The sequence below is a fragment of the Zootoca vivipara genome, chromosome 17, assembly GCF_963506605.1.
Source record: "Zootoca vivipara chromosome 17, rZooViv1.1, whole genome shotgun sequence".
NCBI lineage: Eukaryota > Metazoa > Chordata > Lepidosauria > Squamata > Lacertidae > Zootoca > Zootoca vivipara.
The window spans coordinates 9,564,878-9,582,264 of record NC_083292.1 but is presented as its reverse complement, the minus strand read 5'-3'; the positions used below and the strand labels follow the sequence as shown (position 1 = coordinate 9,582,264).

At 43.0% G+C, this 17,387-nt stretch overlaps 1 protein-coding gene across 1 annotated transcript in view; it reads left to right on the top strand.

Moving 5' to 3' along the window:
- The window catches only part of GALNT9 (polypeptide N-acetylgalactosaminyltransferase 9), a 194,381-nt gene that overhangs the window by 42,089 nt on the left and 134,905 nt on the right, over positions 1–17,387 (top strand). Inside the window, exon 2 of the mRNA XM_060269465.1 lies at positions 1,063–1,243. Within this exon, the coding sequence (XP_060125448.1) occupies positions 1,063–1,243 (181 nt within the window). The remainder of the gene's footprint in view (positions 1–1,062; positions 1,244–17,387) is intronic.

Here is a 17,387-nt window from a genome sequence, read left to right as displayed (position 1 = left end):
ATTGGCAACAAAGCTAAGTTCCATGTGGGGAACTAAATCATGCAGCTGATCCTTGCAGACAGTAGTTTTGCCAGCCCTGTGCTTGGCACTGTCTAGCACAGATTCTGAGCAGGTGGCTGCTGGGCACTTGGGAAGCACTGCTCAAGAGACCCAGGTGGGTGGATGGGACAACAATCGGGATTTTAGAATGTAATTTGATTGGCCCGTAGGAGCTGTCCAATCCAGATCCAGGAGGGGAGTTTGAATTAGCCTATCAGGTGTGACTGATGGTGTCAATAAAGTATATATAGCCTAGGATCTGGGAGGAGCATCACTGACTCACTCCGACAGGATGGTTGACTGTTTTTACTATGAGTTGAAATAAACACAAGAAAACCGATGGCTCTCCACTGAGTTTATTTCACCCACCTACTTGTCCAGATAGACCCAGGAGGGCTAGGGAGAGATAAGGATCTGGTCTATGAGACCCAAAGTTTCCCCCTTCCCTGTTATATAACAACAAGTCATTTCATGAATTCTTTGGGGCTATCTTAAAGAAAGCATGCCATTAGATTTCATTGGATCACGTTCACTGCAGCCACATTCTTTTGGGTTATCTTTGTTTTAAAAACCGCTGTGCATAAAGCACTGTGCATGCACATTTTGCCACATATTTCACTTCATATGTATCTTCTCAAAGGAGGTGAAAAGAAATCTTGATGTATTGTGGTTCCAGGATCACTCATTCATGTCAGTAAAACACTACACAGAATCCAACCTTGAAGTACTTTTACAGGATTTTCAGAAACTTTACCCAGATCTGTGAATTGCTAATATAATATTTAATTTCTTAGCAAATCTTTATCCTGTAAATTTTGAGTGTTTTATGCCATAGGTTGATTGAAAAGATGAAGTGTTGCAAAGAGGTGTGAGGAACAACCCTTTCCCCCAGGTATAAAAGTGAGAAAAGAGTTAAATCTTCATTCAGAAGATTAAAACCCAAAATCTGCCAAGATGTTTAGGAACTACTGGGATCCATGTTAACTGAGATGCATCGAATGATTGCCTATATCTTCTCTGCAGGTCTAGCCAAGCCAATGGGATTAGTTGAAGGCCCTGGAGGCTTGGGCCAAGGAGGGATGGCTGCTACCCTGAGAGACGATAGTCACGAATCTGAAACAAAGTATGAAGAATATGGTTATAATGCCCAGCTAAGTGATCGGATTTCACTGGACAGGTCTATTCCTGACTACAGACCAAAAAAGTAAGTACACTTTCATTAGTGGGCCTGATTCTGTTTCCTTTACTCACATTGGAAGGTCCTAAAAGTGTGTCTCAGTGTTAGTGTAAAGGTAACCTATATCAATGTTTCCCAACCTTTGGTCTCTAGCTGTTTTCAGACTACAATTCCCATCACCCCTGACCGCTGGTCTTGCTAGCTAGGGATGATGGGAGTTGTAGTCCAAAAACAGCTGTAGACCAAAGGTTGGGAAAAACTGGCCTAGAAGATGCCCTCCTCATATTATTAGACTCCAGCGCCCATCAGCTCCAACCAGCATGGCCAATGATAAGAGATGATGGGAGTTGTAGTCCAACAATATCTGGGTGGCTCCTAATTTGGCCATCCTCGGAGCTAGCAGATGATGCCTAACTACCTACGCAACTAGAAAGATCAAGTTATAGGACAATGGAAACATGAACCAGATGTCTACTGGAAACTTTACCTGTGTGTGTCACCATTTGGAAATTCAGGCTTCTCAAGTGATAACTAATATGAAAGGCAGCATGTCTCCTAATACCAGATGCTAAGAAATAACAGCAGGAAGGGGCTATTGCACCCACGTCCTGCCTATAGGGTTCCTCAAAGGATCTAGTTGGCTGCAGTGGGAAACAGAATGCTGAACTAGATTTGCTCTGATCCAGTAGGTCTATTCTTTTGTTCTCTTGCTCTCCTCTCCTGTCTGCCAAGACCAGGTGAGGGTTGGGGGAAGCTAACCTGAATGTAGGCCTGGAGAGTGTAATTCTCCTGTCCCCTCAATTAAGACTGCCATACATCCAGAATTTCCTGAACATATCCAGGATTCGTCCATAGAAAATGTTGTCCAGGAAAACCTGCCATATGGCAGCCCATATCAGAAGTGTTGATTTTTTGAACTTCTGAAAAACTGCTGGAATGGAAGGAAATGAAGGGATGAGAGTCTCCCAGTCCTGCTGTACACATTGGTGGCATATATGCACACATGTCCTTTTGGAAATGGGAAGCTCTTTTATCTCATCTGATTGGCTGAGGGAAGGGTGATGCTCGGCAGCTGGCTCGCTTGGGATGATTGTCTGCTTCTCCACTGAAACTGACAGGGTAGCAGGAGAGCCTTGTCAGTTTCAATTTGGTCAGATTCCTTAAAAAAAAACATTTTAATCTAACCCTGAGACATATGTGGGCTGGAGGTTGGGAGGATCAAATGACTCATCTTTAATTGTACTTCTGAGAAAAGAAATATAACGAAAGAACTATATAGCCAGGATCTTTATTCAAGCCAACTTTGTCTTTTTGCTTTAAAGTAAGGCTACATCCGGGATGCGGGTGGTGCTGTGGTCTAAACCAGTGGTCCTCAACCTTGGGCCTCCAGATGTTTTGAGACTACAATTCCCATCATCCCTGACCACTGGTCCTGCTAGCTTGGGATCATGGGAGTTGTAGGCCAAAAACATCTGGAGGCCCAAGGTTGAGGACCACTGATCTAAACCACTGAGCCTAGGGCTTGCTGATTGGAAGGTCAGTGGTTCAAATCCCCGCGACGGGGTGAGCTCCCATTGCTCAGTCCCAGCTCCTGCCAACCTAGCAGTTCGAAAGCACGTCAGTAGTAGATAAATAGGTACTGCTCTGGTGGGAAGGTAAATGGTGTTTCCATGCACTGCTCTGGTTTCACCAGAAGCAGCTTAGTCATGCTGGCCACATGACCCAGAAAAACTGTCTGCGGACAAACATCAGCTCCCTCGGCCAGTAAAGCGAGATGAGCACCCCAACCCCAGAGTCATTCGCAACTGGACTTAACTGTCAGGGGTCCTTTACCTTTACCTTTAAGGCTACATCCACGTTATGCATTTAAAGCAGTCCAATACCACTTTTGGAATCATGGCTTCCCTCAAAAGAATCCTGGGAACTGTAGTTTGGTAAGAATGCTGAGCATTGGGACTTCCGGATTGAGCGCCGGCCATAGCGGCAATATGGCAAACTGTGTTTAACGTTGACCCCATTTAAGGACTTCCTTCATTAAGTGGCTTTCAAAATAAGTCATATTTATATCCTTCCAATATCCTCCAAAGGAGATGTCCTTCCTCCCCTGTCATCATAATAACAATCGGTAAACGTCTTAATGCAGCCCAAGGAATGCAACACTGCTAAACTGCTCTTCATAGGCAGGACTGAAAAGAATACTTAATTAATTTCTAATAATAATTCCCCCCCCCAAAAAAAAACCACCTTTGGGGATTTCCCAAACACAGCTGAAAGTTTAAATAAAGTGCCTTATTAAGTGGGGGGAGAAAAAGTTAAATAAAGCACGCTCGGCAAGTCTTTCTGGAGAGATCACTCCAGCTGCAGGTAGCCAGGAAGAAAAAGGCAACATGTCAAAATCTGAGCAGATAGCATGCTTAAATTGCAAGGCAACCCAGCTAGCATGGCTGTTGTAGGCTACAACTTCCATCAGTCTTAGCACCACAACATGATGCTGGCTGGGGCTGATGGAGTTGTTGTAGGGTTGCCATACGTCTGAATTTTCACTTTTTGAAATATGGCAGCCCTAGTTGTAGCCCACAATATCTGGAGGACCCCAGGTTGGTGAACGTTGCTGTCAAGGCTAGTGGAGGACTTGATTCAGGGGCTGACATTGCTGTGCATTCGCCAAGGGTGCCAAATTGAATAAAATGGGCGGGGGGAGGTAAGACCTGCCCCACATAATCAATCACAAGATGCAGCACACATGCACACCATTTGAATTACAATCCCCATCAACTTTGGATGGGGCTGGCCCCCTCAAATATTTTAGGGGGGTGTCAAAGGAACCTCAGCCCATAGAACAGGCATACCCAAACTGCGGCCCTCCAGATGTTTTGGCGTACAAGTCCCATGATCCCTATCTACCAGGACCAGTGGTCAGGGATGGTGGGAATTGTAGTCCAAAACATCTGGAGGGCCAAAGGTTGCCTATGTCTGCCATAGAAGTTGGCTCCTATGCATGAGCAGAGGATTCCCTGCTGATCTCTGATCTCTTTGGCCATCCTTCTATTTGCTTTGGCTCAGGGGCAGGGAAACCCAGCCAGATGGGCAAAGTATAAATAATATATTATAAATTATTTTTATTATTAAAGCATTCCCTTGCTTTAGCTCCTTCTTCAACTGCCTACTCCAAGTTTGCAAGCTCAGTGACAAACAGCAATGAGATGAGGGGGAAGCTTCCATTTGCCTCGGCTGATCCAGCCCAGAGAGCACATAATGAGCAATGGGGAGCGTGGCAAGGATATGTGCCTTAGGAAGAAAGGAAACTGCCTTATTCTGAGTGTGGCCATTGGCATGTCTAGGTCAGTACTGTCCACACTAGCAGGCATCAGTTCTCCAAGGTCCTGCGCAGGGGATATTCCCAGACATACCTGGAGATGCCAGGGATTTGAACCTGGGGCCTCCTGCATGCAGGACAAATGCTATACCACTCAGCTACGGCTCTTCCTCAAATGCAACCTATTTACAAAGGAGGCCCACTTTACCTAGGAGTCCACAGAAAACTGAAGCTGGCACAGGGCTTACTTGCAGCCACCCCAGGCACTGGCTGTCAGCTTTCATCTGCACTATACATTTAAAGCAGGGTCATAACACTTTGAATATCCATGGCTTTCCCCAAAGAATCTTGGGAAGAAGAGGAGGAGGAGGAGGAGTTTGGATTTGATATCCCGCTTTATCACTACCCTAAGGAGTCTCAAAGCAGCTAACATTCTCCTTTCCTTTCCTCCCCCACAACAAACACTCTGTGAGGTGAGTGAGGCTCTGAGAGACTTCAGAGAAGTGTGACTAGCCCAAGGTCACCCAGCAGCTGCATGTGGAGGAGCGGGGACGCGAACCCGGTTCACCAGATTACGAGTCCATCGCTCTTAACCACTGCACCACACTGGCTCTCTGGGAACTGTAGTTGGCTAAGGTTGCTGAGAGTGTTTAGGAAATCCCTATTCCCTTCATAGAGCTACATTTCCTAGAGGTTGTTAAACCACTCTGGGAACTGTGGTTCTGTGAGGGGAATGGTGGGGAACGTTCAGCACCCTTAATAAACCACAGCTCCCAGGATTCTTAGGGGGAAGCCATGACTGTTTCAAATGTTAGGACACTACTTTAAATGTATAGCGCAGATGGCACTGAGGTGTTGACCAGGGAAGAGGATGGAGTGGGGAAAGCTGGAATTAGTTGGCTCTTCCTGCCATTAGTTCCAGCTCCACCTTCCCGTGGCTTCCCTGCTATCTGTCCTACCAGTCCTAATGAGCACCAGCCACCACTGGTTGTAAGGAGACAACAGAATGACACCTGCCTAATTCTTGAGGAGTCCTTCCCTTCTAACTGTTTTAACCGGTTTCCTCAGCAGCCGGATCCATCAGAGGTGGGTCACTGTAACCCAATGAAGAAGTGTGCATGCACACGAAAGCTCATACCAAAATAAAAACTTAGTTGGTCTTTAAGGTGCTACTGAAGGAATTTTTTTTATTTTACTGTAACCCAATAGTTAGCTTACAAGATGCAAAAGCTGACCTTGACACAGGTGGAGCTTTGCTTCTCAATGTCCCATGATTAATGCAGAAGTCCTGCTAGATATGCAGCATTAGCTCTCAGCTAATTTGATGCCACCCCAACAGTTTCCCTCTCTCTCTTGCTCGCTTTCCCCGTTAGATACATTATTGATTCCCCTTTGTTTAGCCCTGGCCTAGTTTTCTAATTAAGCAGCAAGTTTAATTATACCACAAACGTATGCGGCGTAGATCCTGATTATTAACCGCAGCCCTTGGGATAACAGAATGAGCAAACTGAAGTTAAATAGAACTGTAAAAATTAGTGACCTTATCTCTATATCTGTAAGCCTCTGCTACATTCAAATGCTCCAGAGCCCGGCACCTTGCTGCACCGTTGAAACACTGCCGTCACATCTATGAATTGTTTGAGCAAATGCTGGTGGCTGTCGGCTCTAATGAGTGTAGGTTTAAGGATATGTCAGGTTCAAGCTGCCGGGGAAAGCCAAGGAGCACTTAAATGGTTCATCATGCCATTCTCTCTAAAAAATATGCTACCATTTCTCCTGCCCCTGCTCAAGAAAGCATGGCAGCTGAAATGGGGAGCATTGGGACACTTTAGGATTTGCTGCCTGGCATTAGGCAGAGTGAGGCGACTGCCTCAGGTTTTAGCTCCTTGAGCATCCTCTTCTGTTGAAAAAGAGAGCTGTGTCTCATGTACCACCTATTCCACCTTTATAACTAGCCTGCTGGTCTCCCTCAGGGGCAGTACAGTGTCCCAGTGCTAGTATTGAGGTAGTATTCATCAGCCAGTCCAGTCTATGTGGAATGGGTGAGATTTTTGTCCTTTGCCACAAGCTGCAAAATGTCTTGGGCTGAGCCTTAGCCCCAGGTGACCAAATACCAGGTCCCTGCTCCCCCCAAAAATAGGGTGACCCACTTCCTCATTGCCAAAAAGGAGAGGATGACAAATGTGGATAGAACTTGCATATACCAATACACACAGAGAGACATATAAAATTAAGAATATAGGAAGTTGCCTCATATTGAGCAAGACTATTGTTCCAGCTAGCTTAGCACTGTCCATGTCGACTGCTAGCTGCTCTCCAAGATTTCACGCACAGCTCTCTCCCGGTCCCACTTGGAGATGTCATGGGTTGACCCTAGGAACTTCTGCATGCAAAGCAGATGGTTTTCCACTGAAAGGTCCGGATATATGTCCATTGTTGCATTTTCACATGGAAATTTTCATTATGTTTCACCTTCCCTGTCCCCATGTTGAAGCACAGCCGGGATGGTGGATAGTCACTCAGAAATGTAGTTAATAATAATTTCAAAAAGCCTTATCAGGAGACACTGGGGCTGGGAGCAGCAACCTTAATGGGTGAGACCTTTAAAGGTCTTAGCCCCTCCTTCCTTCTCTTGATATTTCAGGAGATTGTGTCTCACAAAAGCATGGTGGGGAAAGAAAACTCCTCCTCTCTCCCACCCTCCGAGCCTCTATACCAGGCACCCCCAAACTTTAGCCCTCCAGATGTTTTGAACTACAATCCCCATCTTCCCCGGGCACTGGTCCTGTTAGCTAGGGATCATGGGAATTGTAGGCCAAAACATCTGGAGGGCCACAGTTTGGGGATGCCTGCTCTATACCTCCAGGCAAAGCTGCCTTGCACTCAGGGAGTGATTGGAACAAGACTTGCATCATCTGGGGAAATTCTACTTGTGGCACTGCGCCCTGCAGAATATCATAGGGCAGTGGCTCAGAAAAGGGCATTTTCTGCTGATGTCTATACTGTGAGATGCTCTTCCCTCTGCTGTAGATGAAGGAGCAACCATCAGCAGCCTCAGATGTCTTGTGAAGACGTACCTTTCTGTCAAGGCTTTTCTTGACCCATAAGACTGCATCCTGTTTTACATGTCTGAACAGTGGCGGCTCTACGTAGACCCCCGGTGGCGCAGGGCACCATGGCGCCAGCCCGCCAGGAGGGCGCTGCGAGCTGCGCCCGCCCGCCCGCTGGCCGGCCGGTCCGCAGGTCCGCTGCGCAGCTGCGCACGGCGCCCACCTGCCCACCGCGCTGGGAAACGGGGCGGGAGGGCGCCGGAGAGATCCGGCGCACCATGGCGACAGGGGCGCTTAAGACAGCGCTGTGTCTGAAATTCTGTTTCGTTTGCTCTTATACGGTTTTGCCATTTTTACATTGCCATGCTAGTGGGTTCTAGATTTCTAGGATTTTTGCTTTTATGACATATTGCACTGCAATGTTTTTGAAATATTAAGCAGTATATAGATTCTTTTTAAAAAAAAATAAGTGAAATAAAGCAAGTGAAAGAGAAGCTGCATTGATTTCAGTTTTTCTTTCAAAACAAGCTTTGATTATTAACAAAATAATTAAGAACAAAATTATGCTACACACACACACACCATTGCCTAGCAGACTACTAGTTTTGTTTTACTTAACTTGCAAGTGCCATGGCCAGAAAGGTATGGAGAGGTCTAGTCACCCATAAGCATTAATTCCAACTTGAGATGAACCTGCTGCATCACATGCGTTTGAAAACAGAAAGCAAGAGGCTACCTGTGGTCGATTTTCATGCTGCAGAAAGCTTGCAGCCAATAAAATGTTATTTTAAACAGGAAAGCCAAATCAACAAATGTATAAGGCCATATTAAACTGACAGCTGTCCTAGGAAATTTGCACAGCCAAGAGTTGGCTTGCAAATTCTAGTGTGCCAATTCTTTGAGAGTCCACCGCTCCATCAGTGAAGTTGATGATGTTAAATGTATATGAAAGTGTAATTTATTTATTTATTTTAAAAAACTAAGTGAAATGCCAGTGGGTAGGAAATGACAGAAGGGTGCAATCCCATAATGATTTGAATGATTGGCTATGAAATGTTGATAAACAATGATAAAATCCTCAGGAATGTAGCAGGGTAGCAATGAGAAGAGACAAAAGAGTCATTCTTTGCTCATGGAGTAATCAGATGATAAGACTTCCTGGGACTAAACCATTTCATGGAGGATGCCAGGTTGGCAACCCATGGTTTAGGGCCTCTTTCCCCCAACTGGGTGTCCTCCAGATGTTTTGGAGTAGAACAACCATCATCTGTGGTTTTTGGCCATGCCGATTAGGGATTATGGGACATGGAGCCCAAATCATCTGGAGAGCATCAGGTTGGGGAAGGTTGGTTGGGAGTGTTGGGCTATGGCAGGGGTCCCCAGACTACGGTCCGCGGGCCAGATGCGGCCCAATTAGCCTCCCAATCCGGCCCATGACGGCCGCCGCCACCCGCTGCCGCCACCTGCTCTTACGGCGCACAGCGCGCCGGCACTCTTCCAGGTCGGAAAAAAGCACCGGAAGTCATTTGTGCACATGCGTATGTGCCTCTCCCGACCCAGAAGAGATCATTTCCGGTGCACTTCTGGGTCGGGGGAGGCCCATACGCATGCACACAAATGATTTCCGGTGCTTTTTCCGACCTGGAAGCGTGCCACCGCGCCAGTAAGTGTGTGTGCGCATGCGCACGGGCGCGTACTCCCCCGCCCTCCGGCCCACCGCGCAATCGGTGCGGCGGGCACCGGCCCAAAGCCGGGTAAGTCTGAGGACCCCTGGGCTATGGACTAAGAAGACCCATTTTAAGGGCCAACCCAGCTATGAAGTTTGGGTGAGTCATATTCTCTTAGCCTAGCTAAACTCACAGAGTTGTTGTAAGGATAGAAATGGGTATGGTGTCCTCCTGAGCCCCCTGGAGGAAGAATGGAGTAAAATTGGATGATACCATCTTAATTCTGAGCCATTGATCACTTCCTGGGCACCGCAAATACAGTGGTATTTTATAGCTCAGCTTATTGTGGTTCTTTCGTGAACATTTCTGACTGTTGTCCCCTATCAGTTCCAGAAAGAGAAAAGGCTCTCCTGTAAATTTTGAAACTGTCATGTTATTGTTATGCTCCACTGTGCCACATCAAAGGAAGATCGAGGTAATAGGATGTGGCTGGCTATGAATTCCATTTCCATCCCCTCTGTAATTTTTTGATAAGTACATCCCTATTAGGCTAAATTCCATAGCCCATCCTCACCTTCAAAATGTTTCCTTTAATCGTCACAGGATTTGGTTCCGCCTGCCAAAAGTCAGCTAGATGCCTTTCTCTCTTTGGTTGTTATTTTATGTCACCTTCAGTTTTGATATAAGTTGTTGTTGCTGCTTTTACTACTGTTAGTGCTATTACTACAAAAGGGGCTTCATGGGTAACATAAGAAATGCCCTGCTGGATCAGATCAATCTAGCTATGTAGCCCAGTACCCTGCTTTCCAGTATGACCAGTTGGATGCCTCCAGGAAGCTCACAAGCAGGGCAAAAGACAACAGGTCTCTCTTGCAACCACCACTGAACTGAAGGCTCCATTTAGACATTATTGCTAATAGCAATAAAACAGACCTATTTTTCCTGTGAATTTGTGATTACCAGACATTAATTGTGCATGTAATGAGTAGAGAACCTATGCTGTGTTGAATAGCATAGATGACAGAATGGACCCTTGTGGGACCCTATAGCTTAAAGCAATAGGACTAAGCAACAGTACAACTAGTACCACTATCTGTTAAGGATTCTGCAGGTAGGAAGGGAGGGGACAGAACTCATGGGTAGAGCATCTGCTTTGCATGGAGAAGGCCCTAGATCAGGCATGTCAAACCTGCGGCCCTCCAGATGTTTTGGACTACAATTCCCATCTTCCCCAACCACTGGTCCTGCTAGCTAGGGATCATGGGAGTTGTAGGCCAAAACATCTGGAGGGCCGCAGGTTTGACATGCCTGCCCTAGATTCAATATCTGGCTTCTCTAGGTAGGGTTAGGAGATCTGTGTTAAATCCCAGAGATCCACTGTCATTATAGACAAACTGGAATGTGTGCAGAGAAAGGCAACCAATAAGATAAAGGGTCTGGGAACCAAGCTTTATGAGGCCTGGTTGAGGGACATGGGTATGCTTAGCCTGGAGGAGAGAACATGTGTAGAATGCTGATGATGTCCTGACCCAGGATGTTGTTCTTCATCAGGTTGATAGTAAGGCTGAACTCTACGTAGGCTTGAGTAAAATGGTTGATTAGACTTTGTAGAGCTTACTTGGTGTGAGCTGTCAAGGCTGTGTCATCTGCAAGCAACATCTCATGGATAAGGACCAACCAAACTTTGGTCTTGGCATGGAGACATGCCAGGTTGATCAGACCTCTGCCACTCCTTGAATGGGTGCACACACCATCTACAGTTGAGCTGAAGGCTCAAGAACACAAGAGCAAAACATATGCCAAAGAGAGTAGGGACAAGAACACAGCCCTGTTTCATGCTGCTCTTTATAAGGAAGGTGTCCAAGGATTGGCACACTTGATGGTGCCACACATGTTTTCATGGAAGGACGTGATCATTTTGTGGAGCTTAGGAGGGCATCCTATCATATTGAGCAGAGTGGGACTTCCGGTAATGGTGCGCTAGGGAGCGGATCGCAGAGAGAAGAGCTCCGACAATCGGGGAGCTCTAAAAGCAGACAAAGTACGCTTTGGAGGGGGTAGGCGCCTAAAAACCCCTCCAAAAGAAAGGTGAGGGTACGGGTCCCTCACTGAAGTTGAGAAAAGCGGCGTGATTTTGGCAGAACTCGGCGGCGGCACCTTCTAATGGTGAAAGTCGCTGAGAGGAGCCGAACGCAAAAGCTACACAGTGTCTGCTGCAGCGGCGCCGAGAATCTCCGCTCCTAGAAGGCATCAGAGCTCTTCGACAAGATACATCTTAACGATACACCGACCGTGAGTGTTACAAAGCTGATATAAAGACTATAAATTTAAGACCGCGGTCGTGAGGTTAAGTCGAAGGAGTCATAAAACGCATCGCTGTTTAATTGCGAAAGAGCCCTCTGACAAAATAAGAGCCGCTTACTGAATAACGGGTCACTTTTAAAGCGCCGGGGGAAATCAGAGAGACTGAAAGAGACAGGAAAACTGAGCGCAAGAGTAAAAACAGAAATTTAATTGAATAATAGATCACTGTTCCTCATTCCAAGATGGAGATCGGGAGGCTTGAAAAGCCATTCTGAAAAGGTTTCTTTTCTTCGATACGAAGGGCAAGGAGAAGGAGGAGAAGGAGGGGGAAGCGGAGAGGAGGAGGAGGAGGTGGAAAGGAGAGAAGGGAGATCAAAGACATTGCAGCCGCAGCTGTCGTATCTACGTGCCGAAGAGAAGAAAGCTACAAGCTGCAAGCTGGCAGACTGCCAAGACATCTGAACTTAACTAACTTTCAAAGACCATAGAGCACCCCCCCTTCTTTTCGACTTCTTTCTCTCTTCTCTTTCCCGTTCTTTTGATGAGACTGCTGTAAAGAAAGAGTGATGACAGACTGAAAACACAGAAGGGATACTCCCAGGAAAGGAAAGAAAAGGGGAAAATTAGGACTCTGAGCATCTATCCTCAAAGAATAGAGGAATAAAATGCCCATAAGAAAATTTAAGGAGAATTCAGCTAGTTCCACTGCATTGGCAGGGAACCAACCAAGAAGGCAATCAATGTCAACTCCAAACCCAGAAAGTGAGTCTTTGGCAGACATAAAAGAATTGATAATAGGAATGAATAAAACTTTAAACGAAAAATTGGACTCAGTTGAAACTAAAGTGGACTCAGTTGAAATCAAAATGGGTGAAAACACCAAGATGATAGCGGAGTTGTCTGGGCAGATGAGAGAGCTGTATAATAAGAACAAAGAACTAGATAAAGCGGTGAAAGATATAAATGTGAAAATAGGAAAACAAGAGGAGGCAATAAAAAAGATAGCCGCAGAAAACAAAGATTTGAGATCAGTAAAGGAGAAAGAAGATGAAATGACACAAAGATTGAAAAAGAAGCAAGAGGAACTTGAGGATCAGATTGCTCTCCTCGAGATGAAACAGAAGGAGCTGGTTTTAAGGATGAGGGGTGTCCCGGAGTCGGCAAGAGAGCAAATAGAAGAAAAAATGATCAAAGGTCTGGCAACATGGTTGCAAGTGAGAGAAGAGGATTTGATGCTTGACATAGACAAGATTTATAGAGTAAGAACGGACAGGATAAAAAACTTCAAGGGACCGGGAGATGTGATGATTTTTTTGAATTCAATGCTCCTTAAGGACAAAATTTTGCAGAAGAAGAAAGAGGAGAATTTGGTGATAGAAGGAAGAACAGTAGCCATCTTTAAAGAAATACCGAAGAGATTTAGGCTTAAGAGACAAGGCTACAAAGCGGTGACAGAGACCCTAAGTAAAAATGGAATATGGTATATATGGGAGTATCCTGAAGGACTGACTTTTACTTTCAAAGGCAAGAAAAAGACCTTCAGATCGGTGGCGGAGGCGGAAAGATTTTGTAATAGGAACAAAAAGGAGCTGTTTAAAGAATCGGAGGAAGATAGAGAAGACGAAGACCCTCAGCCTAGTGGAAGCTCTTAAAGATTGCCGTATATATAAGATTTTCTGGGGAGACTGATCTTTTCTTCATTTTTCCTTTAGGGGGAGGGGGGGACCTCTCTCCCTTTGGACTAAAACTTCTTCCCCTGTTTCTCCTTCCTCTCCCTTTCTTTCTCCCTCCTCTCTTTAAAAATAATAGAAGGAGAACATAAGATAAGGAAACTGGGATAAAATCTCCCTGCATTCCCTCCAGAAGGAGTGGAGGAAGTGAAAAGTACAGACACACTTTTGCCAACCAGAGCTCTCAAGTGGAGGGGTGGAAAATTTAGATTCTGGAAATAATAAACATATATTTAGCCTATTTTCACCCCTCCCCTTTCATTAATTTCATTAATTTCTTTAATTCCTTTATTTCGGTTTTGGAGTTTGTAAATTTGCTCCCTATTTTATTTTTATTCAATTGGAATAGATTTAAATAAAGCAATGGATTTAAGTATTATATCTTGGAACGTGAATGGTTTAAATAATAAATTGAAAAGAAACAAAATAGAATATATAATAAAAAAAGGCAACTGGGATGTTGCATGTTTCCAGGAATCTCATGTATCACAAAATCATGAAAGGGTATTGATAAACAAGAGAATGGGAAATGAATTCATATCATCAAACAAAAAGAAGAAGAAGGGAGTAATAATTTACGTTAAACAAAAAATTAAGGCAGAAAAGTTATTTCAGGACGAAGAGGGGAGAATGGTTGGGGTGCGTCTGTACTTACCAAAAGGAAATGTATGTATTGTAAATATCTATGCACCTAATGGATGCAAAAAGGAATTCTTTAGGAAATTAGGAGAGAAAATGGGGGACTGTATAACAGATGAAGAAATAGTACTCTTAGGAGACTTTAATGGGGTTATGCAAAGGGAGGTGGACAGAACGGGGGGGGAGGAGGGGGAACGGGGGAAGATTGCCAGAGGTTTTCCGAAACTTGGTACAGAATTATAATCTAGAAGATGTATGGAGAAAAGAAAATCCAAACGAGAAAAAGTTTACTTATTATTCTGGGGCAAAGAAGTCAGCCTCTAGGATTGACATGATATGGCTCTCACCAAAATTGGTACAGATGATGGGGAAAACTGAAATCCTGACCAAATCAATCACAGACCACAATCCAACAATGGTGAAAATCAAAGGGAAAGATATAAAAAACAGCAGGTGGAGAATGGATGAAAGGATATTAAATGATGAAGAATTTATAAAGAAAGTCAAAAAATTATTAAAAGAATTTTATGAGAAAAATATATCGGAGGAAGTAGAGCTAAAGACAACATGGGATGCGGGTAAAGCCTTCATAAGGGGATTATATATACAGCAAAAAAGCAGAGTTAAAAAAGAAAGGGAACATAATATGGAAAAATTACAAAGGGAAATTAAGGAAAAGGAAAGGGAATTGGCAGGTAATCCAAAAAATGAGAATTTGAAAATGAGAGTGAAGGTATTACAAAAGGAATTATCTACATTGGTTGGACAAGAAATCGAGAATAAAATAAGATGGCTTAAACAAAAAACGTTTGAATGGGGAGATAAAGTAGGAAAATTATTAGCATGGAAATTAAGGGAAAATAAAAAAGAGAGATTAATTACGGAAATAAGATATAAAGGGAAAAAATTGAGAAGACAAGAGGAAATACAGAAATGCTTCAATCATTTTTATAAGAATTTATATGAGGAAAAGAAAATAGATAAGGGGAAATTAGAGGAATATTTTTCAAAAAGGAGGAAAGATAAAATAACAGAAGAAGAGAGAGAAATGTTAAATAAATCAGTGTCAAAGCAAGAGATATATGAAGCCATAAATAAATTAAAAATGGGGAAGTCACCAGGGACAGATGGCTTGTCAAGCCGACATTACAAAGTGTTCAGAGAAGAATTAGGAGAAATTTTACAAAAAGTGATGAATGACATTTTAGAGAAGGGAACCATACCTAAGTCATGGCAAGAAGGTTATATAGTATTAATCCCGAAAGGAGAGCAAGAGGAAAGACAGGTAGGGGACTTTAGGCCAATTTCGTTGCTTAATGTTGATTATAAAATATTTACGGATATCTTAGCGGCTAGATTGAAAAAAATATTAATTAGAATTATAGGGCAAGACCAACAAGGATTCCTACCGGGAAGAAAATTGGCAAAAAATGTGAGAGTGGTACTGGATCTATTGGAATATCTGGATTGGTTTCCGGGGGAAAAGGCAGCCTTTGTCTTTTTAGATGTGGAAAAAGCCTTTGATTCTCTATCTTGGAAATTTATGAAAAGATCATTAAAAGAAATTGGAATCGAAGATAAATTTATGAGAGGAATTAATTCAATATATGATAACCAAACGGCTAAATTGATCTTGAATGGAGAGGTATTAGAGGAATTTGCAATAAAGAGGGGAACAAGACAGGGCTGCCCTTTATCCCCGTTGTTATTCATATTATCAATAGAATTTTTATTGGTGGATATCAAAAATGAGGAGGAAATTGAAGGAATTAATGTGAAAGATAAAAATTTGAAGATAAAGGCTTTTGCGGATGATATGATTGTAATGTTAGAAGAACCAGAGATTTCAATCAAAAAATTAGAGGAGATATTAAATCTTTTTGAAGAAATATCAGGATTAAAGATTAATGAAAAAAAGACAAAAATGATGCTGAAAAATATGGGACAATTGGACAAGAGCAAATTGCAACAAATTTCAAATTGGGAAATTGTGAATAAATTTAAATATTTGGGTATTACAATTAGTACAAATAATATAGATTTATATGAGAACAATTATGGAAAATTATGGAGGGAGATAAAGAAAGATTTGGCGAGATGGAGGGGTTTAAATCTCTCCTTCTCAGGCAGGATAGCAACAATAAAGATGGCAATTCTACCAAAAATTCTATTTTTATTCCAAATGTTACCTATATTAGGGGAAAAGAAAATTTTTGAAGAATGGAGGAGAGATTTAAGTAAGTTTATATGGTTGGACAAGAAACCAAGGATCCAGTACAAACTACTCACGGATGTTAAAGATAGAGGGGGGTGGGGGGTCCCAGATTTGAGACTTTACTACGCATCGTCGTGTATGTGCTGGCTCAAAGATTGGCTAATATTAGAAGATGAAGAGTTATTAGAGGTGGAAGGATTTAGAAATGTTGGGGGTTGGCATTCATATTTATTAGAAATAGAGAAAGGGAAAAATAAACAATTTAGTAATCATGTGATTAAAAAATCAATATTCAAGATTTGGAAAGAATTTAAAAATTTAATGGAACCGAAGGTACCATGGTGGGCCTCACCTTTCGAGATGACATCCCTAGGGAGAAGGTGGAAAAAAGGAAGATGGTTGACGTATCAAGAGATTTTGGTGAGTGAAGAGGGACAATGGAAATTAAAACCATATGAAGAGATAAAGCAATACTGCAACAGTTGGTTGCAGTACATGCAGATTCAAAGTCTTTTTCAGGAACATAAAAAAATAGGATTCACAATTGGAAAGTCAAAATTACAAGAATTACTAATAGAAAATAAGGAGAAGCCATTATCAAAAATATATAAATTTTTGTTAGAATGGGAGCTAAAGGATGAAGTAATTAAAGAGGTAATGACGAAGTGGGCACAAGATTTAGGGAGGCCGATCTATGCGGCACAATGGGAGAGCATATGGAAAGTTTCAATGCGATTTACAGCTAGTATGAATATAAAAGAAAATATATTAAAACTCGTCTATAGATGGCATCTAACCCCCAGTAAATTAGCCAAAATTTATAGGAATGACTTAGATAACTGCTGGAAATGTGGTGAAAAAGGAGGAAATTTTTTCCATTGTTGGTGGGCCTGTGGAAAAATACGCAAATGGTGGGACGAAATTTATGAAGAAATGAAAAAAATGTTGAGGTTGACTTTTAGAAAAAAAACAGAGTATTTATTACTGAGTATTATCCCAGATAATATTCCTGAGAATAAGAGAAATATATTCTTGTATGCGAGTGTAGCAGCAAGGTTAGTGATTGCTCGGAAATGGAGGAAAGAAGATCTACCCACGACCCAAGAATGGCAATTAAAGCTAATTGAATTCATGAACCTAGAGAGAATGACTGCAGCAATTCGAAATACCTCTAAACAGAAATCTAAATTGGAATGGGGAGTGGTAGAGGAATATTTTAAAAGAATTGGTGTTAAAACAGAGTTGATGAC